General features: G+C 27.4%; 3 protein-coding genes across 5 annotated transcripts; 2 read left to right on the top strand and 1 right to left on the bottom strand.

Moving 5' to 3' along the window:
* Positions 1-1,562: 1,562 nt before the first annotated feature.
* On the top strand, positions 1,563-7,819 carry LOC122516889 (protein quiver-like). The gene is made up of 4 exons (XM_043635084.1): positions 1,563-1,714; positions 1,812-2,170; positions 6,028-6,189; positions 7,443-7,819. The coding sequence occupies exons 2-4, from the start codon at positions 2,098-2,100 to the stop codon at positions 7,712-7,714; spliced, it is 507 nt and encodes a 168-aa protein (XP_043491019.1). The 5' UTR covers positions 1,563-1,714; positions 1,812-2,097; the 3' UTR covers positions 7,715-7,819.
* Positions 7,820-13,104: 5,285 nt separating this feature from the next.
* On the bottom strand, positions 13,105-15,769 carry LOC122516888 (protein germ cell-less). The gene is made up of 8 exons (XM_043635083.1): positions 15,393-15,769; positions 15,163-15,286; positions 14,983-15,079; positions 14,529-14,898; positions 14,158-14,427; positions 13,798-14,016; positions 13,610-13,700; positions 13,105-13,529 (listed from the first exon to the last, which is right to left on the bottom strand). Exons 1-8 carry the CDS (start codon positions 15,536-15,538, stop codon positions 13,401-13,403), a joined length of 1,446 nt encoding a protein of 481 aa, XP_043491018.1. The 5' UTR covers positions 15,539-15,769; the 3' UTR covers positions 13,105-13,400.
* A 444-nt stretch (positions 15,770-16,213) lies between these two features.
* On the top strand, positions 16,214-19,833 carry LOC122516886 (MOB kinase activator-like 1). Of its 3 annotated transcripts, none has more exons than XM_043635081.1 (6): positions 16,214-16,364; positions 16,479-16,517; positions 17,369-17,535; positions 17,621-17,848; positions 18,103-18,266; positions 18,356-19,833. In XM_043635081.1, the coding sequence occupies exons 2-6, from the start codon at positions 16,504-16,506 to the stop codon at positions 18,434-18,436; spliced, it is 654 nt and encodes a 217-aa protein (XP_043491016.1). In that variant the 5' UTR covers positions 16,214-16,364; positions 16,479-16,503; the 3' UTR covers positions 18,437-19,833. The 3 variants fall into 3 exon arrangements, with proteins under 3 accessions (XP_043491016.1, XP_043491015.1, XP_043491017.1); XM_043635080.1 differs by having other exon boundaries at positions 16,214-16,369; XM_043635082.1 differs by having other exon boundaries at positions 16,216-16,517; positions 17,323-17,535.
* The last annotated feature ends 5,292 nt before the right edge of the window (positions 19,834-25,125 follow it).

The raw sequence follows: 25,125 nt of genomic DNA, 5'->3' as shown, positions 1-25,125 counted from the left end.
ATGAAGAGATGTATTGCATCTAGTTTACGATGTTCCTGTTTAAAATAGCGTGAGACATTGCATTGTAGCTATTCGTTATTACGTATTATATCTGTCTTATTTAATGACGTTAACAATCCAAAGATATATAGTTATTTTTTAAATGAAAAGTGTGTTCATATATTTATTTAATTTGCACTTAAACATAGAAAGAAGACTTGTAACAGTATCATTTATAACAGTATATAGTACACTATATTTTGTCGATACGATGATAATAAATATTAATTAAATAGGGGAAGAGAGAGAGTTTGTACTTATGTTTGAATTATATATCTATATATATATATATAAATTGCAATGTCTACTCGCAAAAAAACACTTGACAAACATAACATATATCGTAAATTTGAATAGATATAGTTTTATAAATGCAACATGAATAAAAATTATTATTATATTTAATAATATACATTCCCCTTTTTACTATGCGATCGAAAAGGAAAAAAAGCAAAACGTTAAATTTAATGAAGAATTTTGAAAATCAATTTTTCTTGTAAACGATAAAAATAAAATGAAATTTATTGAAAATAGTAGTACTTATGCAGTTTACGGTCTGTTTTGTTGTATTTATCAATATATGTTTTATATATATTCTTTTATTCTTAAAAAATTCATAGATGAAGTTAATAAGCTTTGAAAAAAAAAACCAATCAATTAAAAATTGAAAGAGCACAGATTTGTTGTCAGAAAATTTAAAAGAATTTCGATGTTAATTATACGAGAAAAAAATATGTAAGTGCACTTGAGTGTGTATAATGTCTATTTGATGTATGTATTTAATATCTTTAATGCAAATGGTGCCTTTTCGTATTTTTCTCAGTTAAATATTAATACCAAATAAAATACATATATATTGTAAAAAATATATCTGAGACTGTCTCATTGTTTAACGTGAAAGTGATTTAAATAAAGCAATATGCTTTAATATACATTTATATAAGTATTATAATTATTTGTTCATTTATATATAATATGTAATATTTTTGCACACAAAAAATATCATTTAAAAAATTAATTATTAGATAATATTAATTATATGATATGTATTTGTATATGTATATGCATATGTATATAGGTCAAAAGGATTATATTGTATTGTTCTTATATCGACGTCACATTACTATGCGCCTTATCACAGACATCATAGATACATATGTCAGACCCCGAGGAGACTGATATATACTCCTACCTTTTCTTAATATTCCATTCTAATAATAATCTATAAATGTAAGTAAATATTAAATGGACATAGGATCGATGGGCGTAGAATAAAAAATAATTCATTTCTTCTTTTTTTATTTCAAGCTTAGAAGTAAGGAGGGGTGAGCGAGGAGATGAAATAAAAAATGGCGCTAACAAAAAGAATAAATACGGGGATCCGTATGACGCGCGCGCATTAATGCAAAAAGAAAAATAAAATCGTAAAAAAATATTGAAAATATTGAAAAATGTATAAAAATAAGTAAAAATTTTAATAAGGTTCTATATTCGAGACTACTTGGAGTATTGGTAGGAGTTAAAATGTTCGGTTGTGTGTATGAAGGGTCGTTTGTCGACAGGCGCATGGAAAAGCCAAAGGGGGCAGATCTGCCGCATTAGCCTCGCGGAAAACAGTTCCTCTTGTCAGACGCGACGCGTCTGCGAACACGTACAGTTCTAAGCTTCCGATAAGGTAAAAGAATATTCGTTTAATTTGTTTCGTCTATCGGTTTCTTTTACTAACGACTTGATTCCAACAAGGCAACTTTTATTTTTTCGTTTCTTTTAAGAAAACAAGAATTTTGAATAAACTCGGAAACAAAGAAAAAATATATACTCGAAAAGATCGATTAAGAAGATCGATAGTATATAATACGTGGAAGGTGGAAGATTAAATTTCAAAAAGATAAAGGAAAAAAGTAAGAAAGAAAGAAAAAAATCGTTTTCTTGAAGAAACCATCCGCACTTCTTTGGGACGAGGGTCGGAAGGGAAAAAAAGACGATTGAAGTTCGATCTTGACTGATCGAATTGAAAAAGGATCTCACTGTGAGGAAACACATGGTACGGTGATCGTTATGATGACTGCAAACCGATTCGCGCCTTTCGTCACCCTTGTTTCCGTTGTTTTGGTATCAACCTTCCGTCACGGTGAGTTTTAGTACATGAAAAATATAAAAAAAAAGAATTATTACCTGTTTTTCTTATTTGCTAAAAAAAAAAAGAAAAGAAAAATAAAGAACGAAACCATTAATAAAACGAACGCGCGTTTAAACACGTGCTGCATCGCTAAAGAAATCGTTAATCGATCGGTTAGATCGATCGGCTTAGATCTTTAAATTTGTATGATTTGCCCTCGATACTTTGAAACGATACACGAATAGAATTTTTGTCAAGTTATATTAATATGTGTGCAAAGTATTTTGTTTATAAAGCATTCAGAATTAATGTCAGTTTGAACAAATAATAAAAATAGCTGTTTATTCCCTTATTTTTTTTATTGATCATGATAAGAAAAACAGAAAAATCGTTGATATAGTATATTTCGTTTGATAACGAATTTATATTTAACTATGATTTCTATTTCCCTGGGTTATATCTTTTTTAAAAATAACAGGAAATGAGGACCTATTAGAGCTTCGATAGAAAAAGAAGAGAATCAATAGTACGACCTTGGGTATTCGATTAGAACTTTACGAAAGAGTAACACAAGTTAGAACGTTTACTATTCGGTAAAATTCATTCGTTAGGAAATATTTTTTTGTTCGTACTAGTTTATTTTTAAACAATTTGATCGAGATATCGTAAAGATACGTAAGAGAAAAAAAGGATCGTCATATATGATCGTCATATATGATCGTACTATCCTCAAAATTCTTTCTTACATAAAACGCCTATATTGTATTATGTAACAACTGAAGAAGAATTCTTCTTTTTTTTTTGACCTAGATCATTTTTCTTTAATATTTCCCTTTCGTATAGATTTTTGTTAATTATTCGTTAGGAAAAATAAAATAAATTATGTTATGATCTTTAAATTCTACTTTAAGATAGATTTATCTATCGTTAGCATATAACATTTGTACAAATTAATGAAAACTTTAGTTTACCGATTAGAAATATTGGTGATTCGATTGGAATAGTCTTTTCCAGACTACAATTATTCTAGTTAGTATTTGAATTTTTTTATGAAAAGTAGAAATATTTAATTGGAATATCGATAATCAAATAACGATGAGAATCGATTGAAAAGAATATACAAAGTAATAAAGAATGAAAGAAATAAAGGAAGAAAACTGAAGTATTAGTGCTTCTGCAAAGGATTACGTTGTTCCACATATTCGTTGAGGAAATCGTACAATGGTAGCACTTGTGGTACTTCGCTACCGCCTTTCTAGAAACTTAGATGTTAGATAGTTTAGATCTTTAAATCGGATTCTATTAAGAAAATACTTGCTGTATGGATTGAAAACAGGTCGACGATACTTCGAAAATATTGTCCCAAGTCTTGAGTTGACTGCATTATTTAAATTGTAATTGAAAATAAATCATCGATTCTTACTTTTTTAAAGTATATTAATTTTTGAATATATTAACCATAATTCAACGTTTGATTTAATCATGCGAGAAAAGAAATTTATCCCCATTATAAAAATGACGAAAAACGATCAAAGTATTTTCGATTTGGTAAATAATAAAACAGATTCCAATACTTTTCATATAAAAAGGTCACGAGCTTTCTCCTTGCGTCGTAATTAAATACGAATCATTTTATCATTTAAATGATCCATAAATCTATTAGTCTTTCAAAGTAAAAAATTTTTAATAAAAATAATTATCGTTTTATTAAAAATAATAACGAAGATGAACAATTTTATAAATCATTTCAAAACTAATTTATTTTTAGAAAGTGATGCGTTAAGATTAACAAAACTGAAATAATTATAATTCCAGCAAATTATATTGGTCGATTTGAAAATTGATGTTCTTCTGATTCATTTTTCAGTTGAATGAAAGCTAGTTGATCAGATAAATTCCGATAAATAAAAATAAATAAAAAAAATAAATAACAAAATAAAAGGAATTATTTGATTATGACTATCATTATTGTGTTAGATCTGGCATAGTTTAAGGAAATTTAGGATTTCGTTCATAGAATCAGTCCTCGCGAGGGTTATCGAGCGACCCACTTTCTCCCATCCATCCCCCTGTCCAGTCCTTCCATTTCCCTCTCTTGCTCACTTACTCATACAAACACACACTCTCTCTCTCTCTTTCTGTCTTTAGCTTTGTCTTCCACCTTCGTACATTTCTCTCTTTTTCCTTGCACCTCGTGGTACTACGATGACATTGAATACTTTGCATAAACCCTACTGCACAACTTGAAGGTTAAAATAACGTCTCTTTAATTTGCTTTAATGTATTCTTATTTAAATCTTACGAGAGAAAGATTAATAAGAAAATTCTTTTTTTGTTTTTATTTTTTATTTCAAAGATTTAAAGGGAGCTTGGTTTTATTTGAATCTCTATTTTTTTCTTGGAATAAATCATGTCGTTAAAATATATTTAATAAAGTATTATGAATAAAAGATGATCTATATCTAACGATATCGAATAGATCAAAGTAGTATCTAGAATACCTTGAGAAGAAGGATGGATATAGGAACCCAATGCCGATCGAATTGGACCGGCTCAATTTCTGTCAGTTACGTAAAAGATCCGCAACGCCGTGGTAGCTGATACCTGTCATACTACGTGTCCTTTTACCGCTATCCCATATCCCTTTTAACGTTTCATTTTTTTTATCGAAGATTGAAGGTTAGTCGTTCGAATCAAATGTCACTTTAAAGGTGAACCCTATTTTCTTTACCCATGACAATATTATCATTAATATTTATTTTTATTACTAGATCATTAAAATTTAACTAAAGTTTATTGTATAATTGTAAACCCTTCAATTGTAAGATTATTGTGATCCGTAAAAATAATTAATTATCTAACAATAAAGAGAGAGAGAGAGAGAGAGAGAGAAATTGATTTGAAAGACACAATTTTTAGAATTGTAAAATAACTGATTTGTGATAGTAAATAGGACACGTTCGAAGAAGCTAACATTTTGTCGTGTTGCACGAAATTCTGTTACGTAAACTATATCATTAAAAATGTATTCTCTTCGTGTGGTTTTTACATTTAATCGATAGTCGGTGCAGGTTCACTCTTCATATCTTAGGTTTACCTTACTCTCCTATCGAAAATGTTTTCCACCCAGACTGCTAAAGGGTTGAATCTCTCCCCCTCTCTGTTTCTCTCTTTCTCTCTTTATGACACGATTAGGTTTGTAGTAAATTTAACATAGGTTAAAATGAAAATCTCTTCCTATAATATGTACTTGTATATTAGAAAGAAACTTGTATTTAGAAAGAAACTTTATCGTTTATCTAACTCGAGTATTCATCAATTCCTAATATTATCGATTCGTTACTGCACTAGAACATTTGAACAAATTGAAATTATTCTCTGTATTGTAATATATATTTCACTATTTTTTGAAGTTACTTAGAAGTAAATTTATATATATATATAATTAGTAAAATTTACATGAATTTAATACAAAAAAAATGACAGACGATCGAACGAAACAAAAAATCACTAAAAACTTGGAATAATTGATTACGCAAATGAGTGCATCATCTTTGTCGAATAATTAGTTGCTAAATAAAATTGGCGCACCTCCTGTGCTACTAGTTTTCGTAAAGTGTATCAGTGGGCCATCGTACCGATTGCACTTGGTCCGACTGCTCGATATCAGCTGGCACGGCAGCGATTCAGCTATAAGGGTGGTTGGGGGATGCTGTGACGTCACTACCTCACACTGCAACAGGGCCGTACCTCTTAGGGTACCATCGATAAATAAAATTTTTGGAGAAAACCTTTTATAATTAAAAAAGAATTTTTGTTTTTACTCTCATTCGATCAAATGATTAATCTTCTTTTTCGTTTTCTTTTAGGCGAGGCAATAATATGCTATCAGTGCAACAGCGAGTACGATCCAAGGTGTGGCGATCCATTTGATCCGTACAGCCTTGGAACGGTAAATTGCAGTTTTCAACCACGATTGGAACACCTCAATCATCTCGAGCCCACGATTTGTCGGAAAATCAGTCAGAGAGGTACTTTTTATTACACTTCTTTCTTTATTTCTTTGTTTTTTATTTGTTTATATTTTTTCTTAATAATTTTACTTGAACTACTGATTATTATACTTGACGATAATTGTTAAGTATGTAGAAGAATTCGTAGGCAAATGTGTGTGTGTATACAGAAATACCAAATTCGTATTTTTTTTATATTCAAATGAGAGCTAGTAACTAAATGTGTTAACGGACACATATTCGTCAAGTAGTAAAGGGTAGGGTTGCCGTCTGCATTGCGGTGTCCTCCTACCTGACAACCTTGTAGTTAAAAGATAGGTTTAGAAACAGGAACACTTATCCTTTCGACAAGTTCACTGTGTCTACTTACACACATGAGATCAATTATATTTCTAAATTTAAAGATGCATAGAAATAATTGATCAATTGAATAGGTGTTTAGAAGAAGGAGATGTACGTTAAATTTAATACAATTTTTAGAAAAATTTAAAAACAATTCATTGCACGCTGTTTTAATAAAAGAAATGACTGTTGTAACTTAATCCCTTCTTTCATTTTCAACAAACTTAAAATATGATTTGAAAGAAATCTAATTCAATAATTAATAAATGCAACACATGCATACAAAATTTTTATATCTAATTTTAAGGTTGGTATTTTATTAAATTTAACATATGCTTTTCTTCCATGCATTTTTTTAATTGCTATTTAAATATATTTACTATATGTACGATATCCTTAATTTATATGTTTATTAAATAATTTCGGATAGAAAAAATTGTTCGAGTTACTTCTGATAAAAAACAAATAAATCATTAAAATTATGTAAATTCTAATTTCTTTAATTTATCATTAGATCTGAACGTGTATACAGTACACAATTTAAAGAAGACATATTAAATCACCTCATTCACGAATTTTATGACACTCTCATGAAATAAATCATAAAACTTTGAGGGAATACTAATTGTAAACTTCATTTAATGCGTATCTCGTACTTTTTATCCGTCATTTTCACAAAAGACGTTAAGAGCATAATTTCAAATTTTATTTGGGTCGTTGAAGTTTATGTTTTAAATTTCTTTTCGGTGACGATCAACATTTTTTCAAAAATTTATAATAAAAATGTAGTAAAAAATCTTGTTCGTTATGCACAAATAAGTAAAATTAAAACATTATAGAATAATCTATCATAAGATAAAAAAACAATTTACTGATGTTATTTTTGTTTTGGTTGTATTATTAAAGGAATGTGTTTTAAAAATTTGCAGTTTATGGGAAAGACAGAGTGGTAAGGGGTTGCGGCTACATTACGGATCAAAAGGACAATGGAGAATGCCTTCTAAGATCCGGCACCCACGACGTGCGTGCGCATTACTGCGCCTGTACCGGTGATCTCTGCAATTCTGCCGAAAAACGTAGACCGTCCTCTTTATTGAACCTGGCGACCGTCGCGACCATCATCGTTGCGATTCCGAGTCTTATTTTATCGAGTCCTTTTTCCCTGCCTGTATTGACATCGTCCAATTTGTCAGTAGCCTAAATAGAGAGCAGCTGGTCGTTAGCGGCTAATTATCACGCCTAACCGAATCTAGCCGTTCGAATTGTACCTAATTCAAGCCTAATTCGACCTGTCGTTACTCTATACGAAAAATGAAAAGAAAGAAAGAAAAAAATAATTTTCTTCGAGATTAATGTTAAAAAAATGTTCAATAAATTATTCATTCCACTTTCTTCGATATGGATTAAAAAAAATCCGAGGATGAAAAACGAGAAAGAAACAATTATTAAAACATAAACAAGGAAACAAACGAAGAAACGAATAAATAAATTCGAATTATTTCTTGCCACCATTTTCCTCGTCGTCGTGTCACGTGACGCGGGAGAACGAAGGAGATAGGCGTGCGCGTTGCGAGAAACGATTTCAAATAAAAATACTGTTAAAAGAGTTAAGATTATTGACGAATTGAGAACGACGATCGAAATACTGCTGCTGCTTCTATCTATTTTTGGAAGAAAATGTTTGGAGCGTGCGCGATAGGTACTTATTTATGTACACACCATTGTTCCGTGCTCTACGACCGGCCCGCGTCAAAAGTAGTCAAATTATAATCAGTAGAGTATATAAGAAGGGGAGTGAATGATTTTAAAGAAAACTGCCAGAGACGCGCGAATTCGAAGAGATAGATAACAAAATATATATTATTCTTTATCCGTGGATGATAACGTATATTTAATTAACGCGATTCGTCGGGAAAAAGATGAAAGAGTGAGAAAGATAAATAAGAGAGAAAGAGAAAGAGGAATATAAAAAATAGAATGTTTTACGCATATAGGAAGTAAAATATAATAGTGTCAAGAATTACGCTACGAAACGGACACGCGCGTTAGATCGATTTAAAGAAAAAAGAAAGAACGAAAAAAATAAAAAGAAAATATCATTATTGAATATACACGAGGAGATTTATAGTCTGCCGATGTATCGCGACGACAGGAAGGCGTATAATGGAATTGCACGCTAAGAGAAAAGATTATGGCTTATTTTTAGACGAGTGACATGCGATTGCGTTCGTGATAGAACGAGAATCCTTTGTTTAATTAGTTAAGTAATGTTAAATGAAGAAGATAAATAAATGCGATTTAAAGAAAAAGAATATATATATGCATTATAACAATACAATAATGTAGTAGCATATATTATACACATCATACATGCATACATGCATACATGCATACATACATACATACATACATACATACATACATACATACATACATATATTATTAAATAAAGAACTGAATTATGTTTATGCGTTCTCTCCAGGAAAGGAACATCGCCATCACGAACACGATCCGTGTTTTGCCGATTTTTGCAATAAATATATATTAGTATTAAAAAAATATAAATTCTCTATAATTCGTAGGAAAGAAATGAGAGACGTATTGCGACCTATATATATCTTGAGAAATATGAGACATTCTATTAAGAGATAGCGTCGCGTGCGTTTTCTCTCACCATGTGCGTGCGTGCGCGCGTGTTGTATATGCGTGAAAAAGTGCATGTGCTTTTGTGTGGCTGAAAATGAATGTATACGATGAATATATGTAGTATGTATATTTGAATGAACGATCAGTAACGTTAAAATCGATTATAGCTGATCGATTCTACGTGCTATTCCTTCGAGAGCGTTCGACGTATGTAGATGATGATAATAATAATAATAATAAAAGAAAAAAATTTTAAAAGTTAAAAATTAATAATTAATTGAGAACAGAGAAATAAAAAGTATTCTCTCGGTCGAAAATGATTAAACATTCGTAACGAATCAGCAAGGTAGTGTTTGATTGAGATCGATAAAGTAGATAAAATAGAAACGCTTAAACGTAAAAGAGAGAATATTTAAAAAGAGAAAAAAAACAAGAATAATTAACAACAAAATAATAATAAAACCGCGTTTCATATACACACACATACATACAAAAACTTCGGTCCTAATACCATTGAAGAAGAATTTAAAGTGGACTTCTACCACCATCACCACCACCATCTTTAATTGCTAAAGTGTTAACAGTCGCCATTACATTTACTACTATTACTACTACTACTACACTACTACTACTACTACTACTACTACTACTACTACTACTACTACTACTACTACTACTACTCTATTACTATACTACTACTAAAACCAGTAATACCGCTACTATTGCTACTGTTATTATTAATGCAATTAAAAATAACGATACTATTAATTGTAAGTAAAAAAAGGAAAAGAAAGAAAAATAAAAGAAAATAAAAGTTATGGCGAACACAGAACAACTCGATACGATAGCAATAGAACAAGAAAAACGACACAATAGCGATAAAATGATTAAAGTTTCCAGTGGTTTTGAGGATGGGAGGGAAAAAAGAGGTAAAGGAGTGTTGGGGTGGAGTGGGACGTGGGGTTTTCAAACGAACGACGATAAAAAATAAAATAGCTGCAAAATTGAATTTAAAATTAAATTAAGAAATGAAAAAAATTATAAAAATACGAAAATGAATACGCGAATTCCGTATACGCACTCGGAAGCACTAAGCTTATAAGGTCCTATTGTTGAAAGTATTGACTCACATTCTTTTGATACATTACACATCCAGTTAGAGACAATGGTTTCGTTTATAAGACGCGGTATTTAAAAATCTCTTTTGCCTTTTTTCGACTTACGTGCATCAATTTTTCTCTTCTTGTGATATATTTAGGAAAATACAAAAACGTATGCGCGTTAAAAAACAACTCAGCGCACGTTAACTATGTATGATGTGTGTGATCTTTCTTTCGTTCGAACGAATTTAAACGTTCTTTGTGTCGATGTTTTCTAATTTAGACAAAATATTGAATACACGCAAAATGATTTAATTTCTTTTCAATGTCTACTTCGTTTTAAGATTTACTTGTCGTTCGTTAAAAAATTGTTTCGACACCGAGAATCGTCGTGTTCGATCTACAAAAGATCTAAAGCGCCTTTTAAATAAAATAAATTTTCATCAACTGATCCAAAACGAACGAATTGGATTACGAATTTTTATTAATTCTAACGAAGAATTGAATTAAGAGTTTTTGACATAATATGGATTACAAATAATCAGCACCTTTAGTGTTCTAATACTGTTATTTCTGCCGACCGCACGCGTTACTTTTTACGTACTTTATTATTCTCATTTATGCTTAAAGTTATATTATTCAAATATAAATTGATATAAAAGTATGTTTATATATTATAGAAAAATTATAGAATCATTTCAAAAGAAAAAAGAAAACGAGAACTGCGATTTTAATTTCTTGTAACAAATGAAAAAATAGTCAAAAGATAACAAACACGAACAGAAATAGCAAACATTTGTTTCTCTTACTACTACTCTTACAAGTAGAATAATGAGAATAAATGATAATTTTGATTTTTTCATTTGAAATTCATCAGCTCTTAAATCACATTAAAGTCGCGCATTTTCGCGCATTTCAATACATATCATCTCAACATAATCGTGGTGGATTAAATTACAATAACACACATTTCCAAATCATGACACTGCCCCACCTCATGCATATCGAATTGAAAAATAACACATTTTAACAGCAAGTGTTTAATTGTCATACATAAGAGTGATCACAACTTGATGCTTCGTTAAGTAATATAGTTGTAATACCGATTGTCCTTTCCTAAAAAAAACGTATCAAGAGAATGTCTATGTCAAACTTAATAAATTTGTTTGTAACATTTATTGTCAAATTATATCTATTGTACACAAAATACACAATGTACAGAGAGTATTCTGCCAATAAAGTGTTAAATGGTTACGGAAAAGAATATCAGATAACATTGTTCTTGTTAAAAAGAGAATACTAACTCCCATAAGTAAAGGCATCTATACTGTTTTGTATAAATATATATATTTATATTGTTTTAGAAATTAAGAAGTTTTTCTTTTTTGTTTTTTGTTAATAAAAATATTTCTTTACTTATTTTATATATGAATTATTTAATGAACAAAATTTGTTTTTAATTTGCTTCAAAAAGATAGATATATATATATATATAAAAGTAAGAAAAATATAAAAATAATATATGCATATATATATGTATATACATATATTAATTATAGGTTATATATACATCTTTTATCTGTTATATTGAAATCTTGTTAGAAATGAAAACTGATATAAATATTTAGTGAAAAATATGATACACGTGAAATTAAATGTTTCTATATAGCGCTGGTATACAAAATGTCTTTTGTTTAATTAAATCGCTTATATCGTTAGAAACTTAATTATGTTCTTCGTAGATAAAAATTAAATATATCCAAAATCTGTATTAACATAATTTATATGGTATTTACAGTTTAGTTTTTATAGTAAAAATATATCATAAAACTTTGACAAATATAAATCTTTTTAATCATTACCAATTTTGATGAATAGGATGTTCTCTTTCGCAACTTGATATTCCATGTAAAAGTTAATTTACATCTTGAATATGTTAAATATGTAAAGTTAAATAAATTATGAAACTTTAGTTGTAGCAGTTAAGAGGCATATCAATTTTTATATTAAAGCTTTAGGATGCAGTTTAATGGTATATAGTCAATAATTTGATTTATATATAATTATAGAAACATTACCTTTGCCCAAAGTTGATATAATCTGCAAAGCTTAGATGAATATAAGTAATATCAATATATGAATATTTTGAACATATATTTTTGTGCATCTTGTTCTTATAACAACTAATCTAAATATTTACTCGTAGATATATATCCGATAGAACTTAAAAAAAAAGATCTTTCTATTTTAAAAATTCTTTACAAATCCATAAAATATATTTATAAAAGCTAAATAAATTAGAAAGTATTTCTGTAACTAAAATAATGATTATTTTCTTTCTATTGCAACTATTAATTAATAAAATTATCTAAAAAATAATATAACGAAACGTAAAATTTTTCTATATGTATTTTTTAGTACTGCGTTAATACAAAATTAATGTATGATGTATTGTAGCAGTGTATTGTTAACGATAGATTAGAATTATTTCATAGACAAAATTTATACACATACAAAAACGCATAAAAATATTTTCATCGCGTTATCAAATAATTTTGATATATGTATCCTGTATATCATTAGTAGCTATGACAAAGTCTTTATCTCAACAAATAATCGAATCAATTGTACAATCATGATGATAAAGGAAATAACTTTCTCTGTACAAACCAAATTATAATATTTAAATCTGTTCAGAAAAAAAAATAAATAATAATAATAATAATAATAATAATAATAATAATAATATAATAAAATTATTTCTTCTTGAATTTTTCATTATATGAATTTTTTTTCATCAATATTTAAGTAAATTTTCTAATTAATGGAAAGTATTTTAAGTAACTTGTGAGTGACACATCTACGCTATAATTTCGATGTATAAATGCAAGTAAAAATTTATACAGCACTTTGGTCCGTCCAGAAAAATAACATATTATACTAAATTTATAATATCTAAAAAAGCACTCAATTATTAATAGCTATAATTAATCGGTTAGAAGATTAGAAGAATCTTAATTGAAAAGGAACTCGAGTATTTCAACCTCAAGCTTAGAGACTTACAAAATCGTCATTATTGAAAGCACCTTTCAATTCTCATATATATATTCTCTCATGTATTTTATTTATTTTTTTAAACTGCTAAGTATCTGCAAGAATGGAATCATTTAATTTCTCTTCCTCGTTGGATAAAAATGGTGTTACTACTTGCATATTAACAGATATGTACAAAGGATAAGTTAATTGTTTATCCAAAGACAACACCTGTTTCTAAAACATAAATGATAAGAGTAGTATTTAAAGAACGTTAAATGTAGTATTTAAGAAACGTATAAATGTATTATTTATACCTCTTCATTTTTGTGTAGCGATAGTCTAATCATTCCAGTAGATTGAATGTGCTTAATTTGACGTTGTTCATCTAATGAAATCAATGTTACCCTAGAAATAATTATATTCATTTTTTTTCATATACTATTATTTACAAAAATAATTTTATATTAAATTTCTTTACTCTCTACTCTTTTCTCTCTCTTACTTTAGAATAATGTTATGTTTGTTATGGTTTGCCTTAATATGATCCGTATCTAATCTGTGATTTCGTTTGATTCTCAAAGTTGTAATATCTAAGCATACGACGAGATCGAGACCGAAATGAAATGCTGTCCATCTCCAGATATGTTCACCAGGTTTCTCAACGCATCGACCACATCGAAAGCATTCCTTATAGAATTCTGTTTCCGTGATTTCTTTAGGTCTAAAATAAATATAAATCTTCTTTTAGTTTTATTTATTTATTATGCTATAAATATATTTAAATGTATATTAAATATATGTTAAATATATATATATTAAAATGATATATAAATTATATTTTAAAAATTATACGATAACTGACCCTTTATCTTTACTTGCATCGATTCTTAATAAATGTAACCATTGCTCTTTATATGCGTCGTGTAACCAACTGGATGGTATTAAATTATCGCTGTATAAAATTTTAACATCTTGATCGTGTAAAAGTAAATATTTCATTCTTAATGCTTTGAAAGGTTTTGCATATTCTTTGCCTTCCTCCGTTGTTAAAAAAGGTTCCGTCCATCTGTGATTTCTAAAGTATTCGTCAATCTCTATATTATCATCTTTGTTCTTTAGATGTACAAAAAGCCTATAATAATGATCTTACTTGAATTAATTATTTCTAGTTTTTACTTATTTGTACTATGGTATATGTTCATTTAACTATAATACGGAATTAAAATTTTTTACCATACACGTAGCATCATATATATACAAAATTCAGTTTGCATAGCCACCAAATCCGGACTGACGATTAACTCGGCCATTAAATCTGGAGTAATTTCTTGTAAAAATGTTGGATGTAGCCATCCGTATCCTAATAAATTAACTTCCAACCATCTCTTAGCAGCCACTTTAACTGCAGGTACACCGTAGGAAACTGCTGCATTGTAATATGGAACAACAGTTTTAATGTTAGTAGTTTCTATCATAATGTCGGTACATTGGTCGATCAATCCTTGTAATTGAAATAAAGTGGATGTAGCTAAAATAGAAATGACATCTTTTGGTTCTAAACTGACTTCGTCTTGATAAAATGATCCTAACACCGTTAAAAGAGCTGAAATAATAACAACTGAATTAATAAAGACTACTGATTATCCAATACCATAATGTAATGGTAAAACTTTATCGGTTTATTTACAGTCTAATGTGATATTAGGATCAGCAATTTCAACACTAATCACAGTTTCATTCGCTTCTCTCCAAGACCCAGAAAACATACTCGCAAAATATGGACTCTGTAAATGAATGCATAAATTTTTAATATAAATTGAATAGAAATATAAAATCTTTATAAAAGAAGATAATCATTAATTCATACTTGACTAATATAAACTTTGTGTAATCTCCATGCTCTTCCTAACATGAGCACAGTTATATCACTTCCTTTCTCTTCTTTGAATAAAGTCTTGTATATATATTGTGCGGTGGTAAGCAATTTTCTCCTATAAAAGTATGCATTGTTATAAAAAACAAATCATTCAAAATATATTTATTCAAATATATTTATTTTGATAGAAAGTAAATCATTTAATCGATTAATAATCCTACTTTTTAGGCGTTTGAAGTGTTCGATCGATGTATTCCGATTCAGAATCAAAATCATCTTCTTCGATGCATTTTCGTTTACGGCCACGGTAAACAGAATGTACTGCTGTATTAGACATAGACGCAATTATACTCATATAACTTCCCATGTTTACAAAAAGTTTCTTTTTATTTTATATTTTGTTCGATCGGTTAATAATTTTCTAATGAAACTTCAACGAGAGCATAAAAAATTTAGTCATTTTCAGTAAGAGATATAACAACACCGTCTTTCTGATTGCACAGAGTGTATTTACGTAGACGTATATACACCACGCTGCATATATAAACACGTGACGTAATGAAAAGATGACAGAGATCTAAAACAACTCATGACCAAAAACGTATAAAATATCTTTCGAGTTTTAGAAGCATATTTATGAATGTATGTAACTTGAAGATCATTGGATGCATTGGATCCAAAAGTACATCCAATAGCAACACAACTTTGCGTCACGAATACACCAATCCTGATAACAGGATCGTACAACAGAGCATTTTCATTGGTTGAATTCTAAGTGACTCAATGCAAAATTCTCTTTAATTTCGAAATATTAAAAATCATTTAATATACTAAAACATAATATTATAATCATATTATTAAGGAAATGGATCCTTTTTATATAAATTATATTTATTTGGATTAAACATTGAAATTATTTTGTTAATTATTTCATATTAATTGTAAAATTGGTATATTTATTATTTATAATTCTATTATATTTAATCAATAAAAATGAAGATAAAAAAAGGATTTCTAGATTATTAGTCGAGAAAAAAGATAAGGGTGAGGGAGATAGTATAGAAATTTCTACAATCACGTCTAATCGAACGTCGTGATTCGTTCGTAAAAAGCATCCATCCCGTACTGACGAAACGATCGCCTAAGTCGACGATCACGGAAACAGCAGTTGACAAAACTTTCTGTGTGATATTGTACGGTAGTCATCAAAATTGTCGTTTATTGTATACTTGAGGAAAAATTATATGTTTTATTATACGAAAAGTTAGTGATAATAAGTCATTGTGTTAATAAACTTTTCATTCCAGTTAAAAAGCCAAGCGTCAGTTCACAATGAGCTTCCTATTGTAAGTTTTGTCTAAATAGAATAGTACAAATAATTGGATACATTCGCTTTAAACTCCATTAAACTAACGATAAGAAAAAATTATAGTCAAATTAGATACAGTCGATGTTAACTGTATAACTTACATTAGATCAATAGATTACTTTGAAAGAGAAAGAAAGATATATATATATATATATATATATATGTATGTATATATATGTAATATATATATATATATATATGGATTATTTAATGAAAATGAATAAATCACTGAAAAAAAATCTGCCATTAGAGAGAGAAAGGACTACCGCGTATATTATGTATATAAATATTAACAGATTTCTTTTTTTTGTCATTAATATACACATTATTTGCATTTAGACTAAATTATCTTTTCCTAAATCATGAAGTATCTCTTGTTACGTGCTAAATTGTTATCGAGATAAATTATTTTAATATGATTATATTTATTTAAAAAAAAGTGCATTGATAATGTGCATACAATGTAATCTTAATTTATATACGTATTGCAGTTACAATAAATCATCTTTTCATGAAAAATATATTTTTTGTTATATATTTTATATAGTCTATATAATCTAGTCTATATATCTTATATCTATTTGTTTTTGTTTATTATATACAATTTTTTTGATTCCCATACTTATATATCAATAAAAGAATTTCAATATTATGTTTATTTTTAATATTTTATTTAATATATATTAATGAAAATTCAAGGATAGATAAATAAAAATGTTAATAACATACAATGGAGATAATTTGCTATATATTCAGCCAAGTAATAAATTCATATCTGTCAGTTTTACATTATCCAACTCTAAATTCAACGTTTCTGGATTTCTTAAGTGGAAGCCGGTCATCAAAAACCTTTAAACCAAAGAAGAATATCCCAGAAGGAACTCACCAATATGACTTGATGAAACATGCTGCGGCTACTCTTGGTTCTGGAAATCTAAGATTAGCGGTTATGCTTCCAGAAGGAGAAGATTTAAATGAATGGGTTGCTGTCAATAGTACATATACATATTTTTTACATTATTTTATATTTAAGTATATATTTTATTGAATTTGGAATCTTATTGTTCTTTTTTATTGCAGCTGTTGATTTTTTTAATCAAATCAACATGTTATATGGCACGATAACAGAATTTTGTACGGAGGAAAGTTGTCCAATAATGTCAGCAGGTCCAAAGTACGAATATCATTGGGCAGATGGTCATACTGTGAAAAAGCCTATTAAATGTTCTGCTCCAAAATACATTGATTATTTAATGACATGGGTACAAGATCAGTTGGACGATGAAACATTGTTCCCTTCTAAAATCGGTAATTTAATTAACATTAACCTCTTATGCTATAATAACATGCTAGAACTCGTGATACACTTTACAACAAAAACATAAGAAATACGAGTCTTACTCTCGTGGCAAATCTTACAGGCACAACATAAGAAGTACGAAATATACCATTGATTTTAGCACACAGCTCTAGATGTTAAATCATAGCGCAAGGGGTTAATTAATGGTTTTGTTGACATTAGCAATGTATATGAAAATTTAAACATTTCTTTGATTCTGCAGGCGTACCATTCCCAAAGAATTTTTTGTCAATTGCAAAAACAATATTGAAACGATTATTTAGAGTATACGCACATATTTATCATCAACACTTCAGTGAAGTTGTACAACTTGGCGAGGAAGCGCATTTAAATACATCTTTTAAACACTTCATTTTTTTTGTTCAGGTATCTTCAATTTATTACAATAAGTAATAAATATATGCATTATTATATAATATAATATTATATATTTATGTTTTTTGGTTTATATTTAGGAATTCAATTTAATTGAACGACGAGAATTAGCACCATTACAAGAATTGATAGAGAAGTTAACTGCAAAGGATGCACGATGAATTATTCATGTAATTGTAAAACCAGAAACTCCTCCAAAGAATCTCACCCGCATGGTATTTGCTAACAAATGTGTAATTGCATATAACATTATGAAACTAATTATATTTTTAGATATATGATTTTCAATCATAAAGTGTGGGTCAATGGTAAAAAGGGGGGTATAATTATTTTAATTTTGGAACAGGTTAATTTAGATCAAATTTTTTTACTGTTTTTTTATTTTAAATCCATAAAAAGGAGTTTAGAATTAATAATGGAGGAATAAATTATTGACGCACACACATATGTTTCATAAATAAATTAATTGATTTACTTTTGCTTCATTTTGTTAAATACACTCTTAGGAATGGGGGTCTTGTTAGGAGGAATTGTCAAATTTCATGGTAAGAAATTGATTTTCGCATCTCTAGGAGTCCATCCATCAATTTTCCTTTGTATATTTATTCAATCAGAATGTAATTAGATATGTGTGTAATTTTAGGTATACGGAGAATTGAGATAAAAATTGCCTTTATTAGACAATAAGTGTGTTCGATTATATTGTAGGTATATACAAGTAGCTTTTTTACTATTAAAATCATAAACCTTTTAGAAATTAAAAAGGCAATTATATTTCGACCCCTTTCCTAGAGTATATAAAATAAAATGTAGGAAGGAAAAAATACATTTAAAACAATCTTTCTGGTATATATGATTGTAACCATGTATACTATTTATGCAGAGTGTTCTGTAACTAGTGTTACAGTCGAGTAGAGGAAGATTTCTATATAAAAACTAACAATAAGTTGACATAACATATGTTCATACGTAGCTTTGTCTTTGAGAAAAAATTTTATTCTACACTTTTGATTTAATTTTTCATGTAGAATCTCTCTGCTCGCATGTTCCACTAGTTATGACATCCTGTATAATATATGATATGCATATAATGGCAATGACTAAAGGGGGTGAGAGTTATCATATGTAGACTTTTGTACAATATTTACACATTTAATATGCACACGCATACACACACACATATGCGTGCGCGCTTAAACATACACAGCATAGCAATTGATTTATACTATATTTAGTAGCGAACACATTCTAATCAGTTAATACGGTTTGTTGTGAATTATAATTTATTATATCTAATGAGCTTTGTACTTCAAGTTTGCAACTTGTAATTGAAAAAAAGGATCATCTTATTAAAAGATTATCTTATATATATATATAATCTGTGTAGAATATTGTATATGCTGAGAAGGTTGGAATTATGATGTTAAGTGATTTAATATTTAAACATATCTAATTGTGATCCATATTATTTTGTTATAAAATATAATTACACTTGATCAAACGTGAACGTAAGGTATTTGCTATTTAGGCAAACTAACGCATATATAATTCATACATACATACATACATAATACATACATACATATATACATATATCATACACACATAAATACGTATAGATAAAAAAAAAGAAAGAAAGAAAGAGAGAAAGAGAGAGAGAGAGAGAGAGAGTGCTGGAAAGAAAAATTAGAGAAATGAGAAAAAATGATGTTGAATAGCATTTAAAAAATCACTGTAATTTCGTATAATTGCTTTTATACTTAAATTACATTGAAACAAAACGTTGTCACATTTTTATCATAGTTTTATTTAATATTCTAATCATGTGTAATGTTTTTTCATAAAAATATTACATATTGTTGGTATATATACGAAGGTACTAAGTTACATATGCAGACACGCACGCACACATATACATACGTTATTATAACGTTATTTTGGAATATATCGAAACAGTTAGGTGATTTTCATATGTTAAGTGCTTACGTATGAATATTGATAGAAATAGGCATTTTCTTTTTTTATGCAATAATGTTTACCATGTGTTCTAATGCATATTGTTATTCGTGCATGCGGTCAAGAAAAAAACATTTATATATGTATATATATACGTATTTGTTCATTATGATTTATAAAAGATATAATCACATTTTTGATATAACATAAACTTTATAATTTCTTATCTACACACACACACCACACCTAACATATGTATACATTATATAAATTGGCTTTATAAAATTATTTAAATAATATAATGAAAAAGGAAAAAAAAAGAAAAGAAACAAAGCAAGTAACGAAAAGTAAAAATGCAAATAAATCAATATATATATAATAATAATTATTCGCACGCTTAACTATTAGCAATTTTATTTTTTATATCGATGTAAGTTCGTCATTATGAAGGTGTATACGCGTGTATATATATATACGTGTACGTAAATTCTACATACATTGCTAGTAATACATATGTGATATCTTCCGATTAAATCGAAAGGTTCAATACAATCTTATCGAGGTCCATGAGTATAATAACTGTATTTTATTATAATGATTATGGTGATGATAAAAATAACTTTGATAGATTGAGAATGGTGATGATTTAGAAAAAGTAATGGGGAATAAACAATTTTGAAGAGAAGCAACAAAAAATAAATAACGAAATATATTTGCAAAGCATTAAATGTAAACGTGTCTACATAATTTACAATAACAGATTATATTATATATATAGGGTGGGGCAATAACTCTGTCTACCTTGAATATTTCCGTTATTTATTGTAATATAAGAAATTATTTGATGCAGAACTTACATGATATAGAGGAAGGCATATTAGGATGCCTATTTCTTTTCCGTCGGAGGAAGTGTAGAGGCGATTTCTAGGTCATTTTCATTTTTTAAACAGGCTGATCTTTTTTTGACCGCTTGGCGATAGTTAGCGTTAATATAGTTTTAGCAAGTTATCATTAAAAAAGTACAGTCCAATTATTTGGGTTGTATTTTATTATTTATGATAATCATTTTGATTATTATAAATTTTCTCATATTATTACAAATAACGGAGATATTCAAAGTGAATAGAATTATAATCCCACCTTTTATATATATATATATAATAATGACTGTCTTCTTATCCAGTACTTAAGAATACAAATTAAATCAGAATACAGAATACGTGTCTTTTGTAAAGAGGCATCGTATATATATTTGTATTAAATTAATAATAACATAGAACGTGGTATTGCCTATATTTCGATATTTCGCATTGTCTTTATGTATGATCACTACTGCTATTATTTTTGTTAATATTATTAATTATATATTATTATTATTATTATTATTATTATTATTATTATTATTATTATTATTATTATTATATTATTATTATTTTAATTTAATTTTAAATATAATTATTTAAAGTGTTTATTTGATAATATGTCGGTAGTACATCATAATAGACCACTATCAATCGATATTTATCATTTATATTTTTCATAGTAAATTGCTAATTATTAAATAATAACTATTAGAAAAATGAAGCTACGATTCTATAATATATTTTGTAATCTTACGACTGAATTATATATCCCGATTGTGTATGTGATTAATACTTTTTTAGTACTTTAATATTTGTTTTTTTAAAAGAAACAAAAAATAAAAAAAAAAGAAATACTAAAAGCGAAAATGATATATTTAAAAGATCGTATTAATGCTTGCTTGCTTGCAATTCCTATTTAAGATGCGCTGAAAGAAAGAAAGAGAAAGAGAGAGAGTAGGTTTAATTAACAATTAGTATCACTATTTTAGTTGTAAGGATTTTTGTTTGGTACAGAGTTGTTCTGAGAAACACTATACGTTCCTGTGCTTATAATAAATATTGTTAAAAATCTTACTTTATTATTATTATTATTATCATTTTTAAATAAAAATTTATTAAAAAAAAGACAAATTTTTGTTGTTGTTTACTAATATGTAATTATTATTATTATTATTATTATTATTATTATTATTATTATTATTATTATTGCTATTATTATTGCTATTATTATTATTATTATTACTATTGTTATTATTATTATTATTATTGTTATTATTATTACTATTGTTATTATTATTATTATTTCTTTTTTAATAGATATATATTTTGACAGATATATTATTAAATATAATATCTTCTGAAGAATAAGAACACATTTGTCTAATTCATTTCTAATGGTGCTTCTTAAAAATACGTTTGTTTCCACTATGTATAATTTTCAGTGATTAAATGGTTTACTTGTCTTGTGTACATAAATAAGATATATTTGTGTAATGTAAATAACAGTTTATCCCAAATAAATAAAACAAACGTGTGGATAATCGGACGTCAAAAATGCGTTTATGTATTATGTTATTGTTACTTTGTGACATCTGTTAATTCGTAAAATGATTAGTTACACACACTAATAACTATATTGATCTGTTAAAGTATGAAAGAGGCAGAATTACATATTTCAATTAACAATAAATAACATATGAATATATAAGAGGCGAGTTATTAAAGTATGAGATTGAAATTTTTATCCCAAATATAAGAAAAATAATCTTCAGGTTCGTTTTTATATCTGCCTATACTGCACTGTTGCAAATCTGGAGACAAAAAATATACATGTTCCTTCGTTTTATAGCCTTCCAAGCGAAAGTTATTTGATTTTGAGATAGTATATTTCAGTATTAGAGATAGAGAGATATGAGATAGAGAGATATGAGATAGAGAGATATGAGATAGAGAGATATAAGATAGAGTATTAACGGTAACATATATAATTAATTAAGTTCGTTTAAATTTTATTGATAATACTAAATTCAAGAAGTAATAATCGGAGGATAAGATAATATTTACCAAACGATTAAAATAATTCTTCTTTTTTTAATCGCTTACAATTAACAAAGGCAACTTTAGGTGAATTAAACTTTGATATTTTTAAACTTTATACACTTGTAAGGGGCCATGAATACTCCAAGTTGCACCCTATAGAAATAGATAGTAATTAATAAGAGCTGTCGGCAGCGTAATTCTTTAATGTTGTTTCAATTTTATTTTAATTGTGTGTTTCTTAATTTTATTGTTCTTTAATTTTATTTTATTTCTGTATTTCTTATTTTTGTTATTTTAAAGTATGTTTTATTAACTTTATTCTTTTTTTCTATCTTTCTAGAGTATGTTATATTAATTTTATAAGGAATGTAGTAGAAAAAATGGTGAATTTGTATTATAGAATATGTCAAGTTTCTTCTACTGGCAAAAATTTATATTCTATTGTACAATCAATATTATTTATTACACAAGTAATATAATTAATAATTATAAATTAAATAACACATAATAAATTACATAGATTTAGCTTTTGACAAAGATAGAGAAAGGAATAAAGTAAAGAAAACATACTTTAAAATAACAAAAATAAGAAATACAGAAATAAAATAAAAGTAAAGAACAAAAAAGTATTTAAAGCGACACTCGATCCGGCGACATCGCGCTGTTACCCATTACACTGCCGATAGCTCTTATTAATTACTATCTATTTCTATAGGGTGCAACTTGGAGTACTCATGGCCCCTTACAAGTGTGTAAAGTTTAAAAATATCAAAGTTTAATTCACCTGATGTTGCCCTTCTAATACAAGAAATGTAAACAGATTAATTTTTTCAAAGTAAAATATTGAATAGAAGAAAATTTGTAGCATAATATTCATGATGTAAATATATATGTATACATACATTGAGTAGGAGTACGAAGAGTATATTCTTTTTATCTCTTATTATACGAGGAATATGTTAATTGACATTCTGTATTAAAGTATATACTTATGTTAAACATTTCTTTTCAGTACGTAATTACAAAAAAGACGAATATCATGTTATTTTTTCCGGATCTGTTAAAAGCAATAGTTTACTATTTTTTTGTTTGTTTTATAATATTTAGAATTCTTTTTTAAATAATCAAATTTACATTATACGAAAATAATCATTTTCATAGTTAATTGTTATATTAATAACAAGCAATTAAAACTAAATTTTTAATAATTTCATATTTAAGTATTACTCGAGAAAAATTTCTTTCTTTTTTTTCATTTTGCGAGATAAATTATTTATTGCATTGATCGTTATTTTCGTAGAAATAAAAGATTTATATTTTTCTTTTATTCTTTCTCTTTCTTTATTCCTCTTCATATAAAAAATTTCAATAAGTTGTTATGATAACTTATTTTGCTAATGAATTATTATTTCATTTACTTTATTCTTCAAAATAAATTTTATTTTTTTGCGTGGGATAAGTTAAATCACTTATATTGTAGCTTTATTTTCAAAGGGAAAAGAAATAACAAAAAGAAATAACAATCAATCTTCTTCATTCTCAATTTTTTTTGTCTTTTTTTTATGAATGTTAATTCGTAAGAAAATAATTGTAGTTGACTTCTCAGACTTTAGTCACAAAATCATTGCAACATCTTTCACTTCAGATGCCCCACCATCGATGATTGTAAGTGTAAATATGCCGTAAGTTCTCAAGCACGGTTTAGTATTCTGTCGACATTCAAGGAAGTTAACATGTGACTAAGTTAACAGTTTATAGATTTTGTGAATGTGGTAAAAAATTTGATATTGTTACAATTTGTATTTTTTCTTTCTTTTCTTTTCTTCTTTTCTTTTGATATTTTTATCGTTTTAATACAACTTAACAGTTTCTAATGCTAATCGAAACGAATGACAGTTTTTAATTGAAAATTTATATATTTAAAAATAAGAATTGATGGAATAAAGTTTTATACGTTTCTTTTGTTTCTGTAAAAAAATATTATATAACAA

This window comes from Polistes fuscatus, unplaced genomic scaffold (genome assembly GCF_010416935.1).
Source record: "Polistes fuscatus isolate 324 unplaced genomic scaffold, CU_Pfus_HIC Scaffold2, whole genome shotgun sequence".
Taxonomy (NCBI): Eukaryota; Metazoa; Arthropoda; class Insecta; order Hymenoptera; family Vespidae; genus Polistes; species Polistes fuscatus.
The sequence above is the reverse complement of the archived record's forward strand: the minus strand, read 5'-3'. Positions and strand labels throughout refer to the sequence as shown.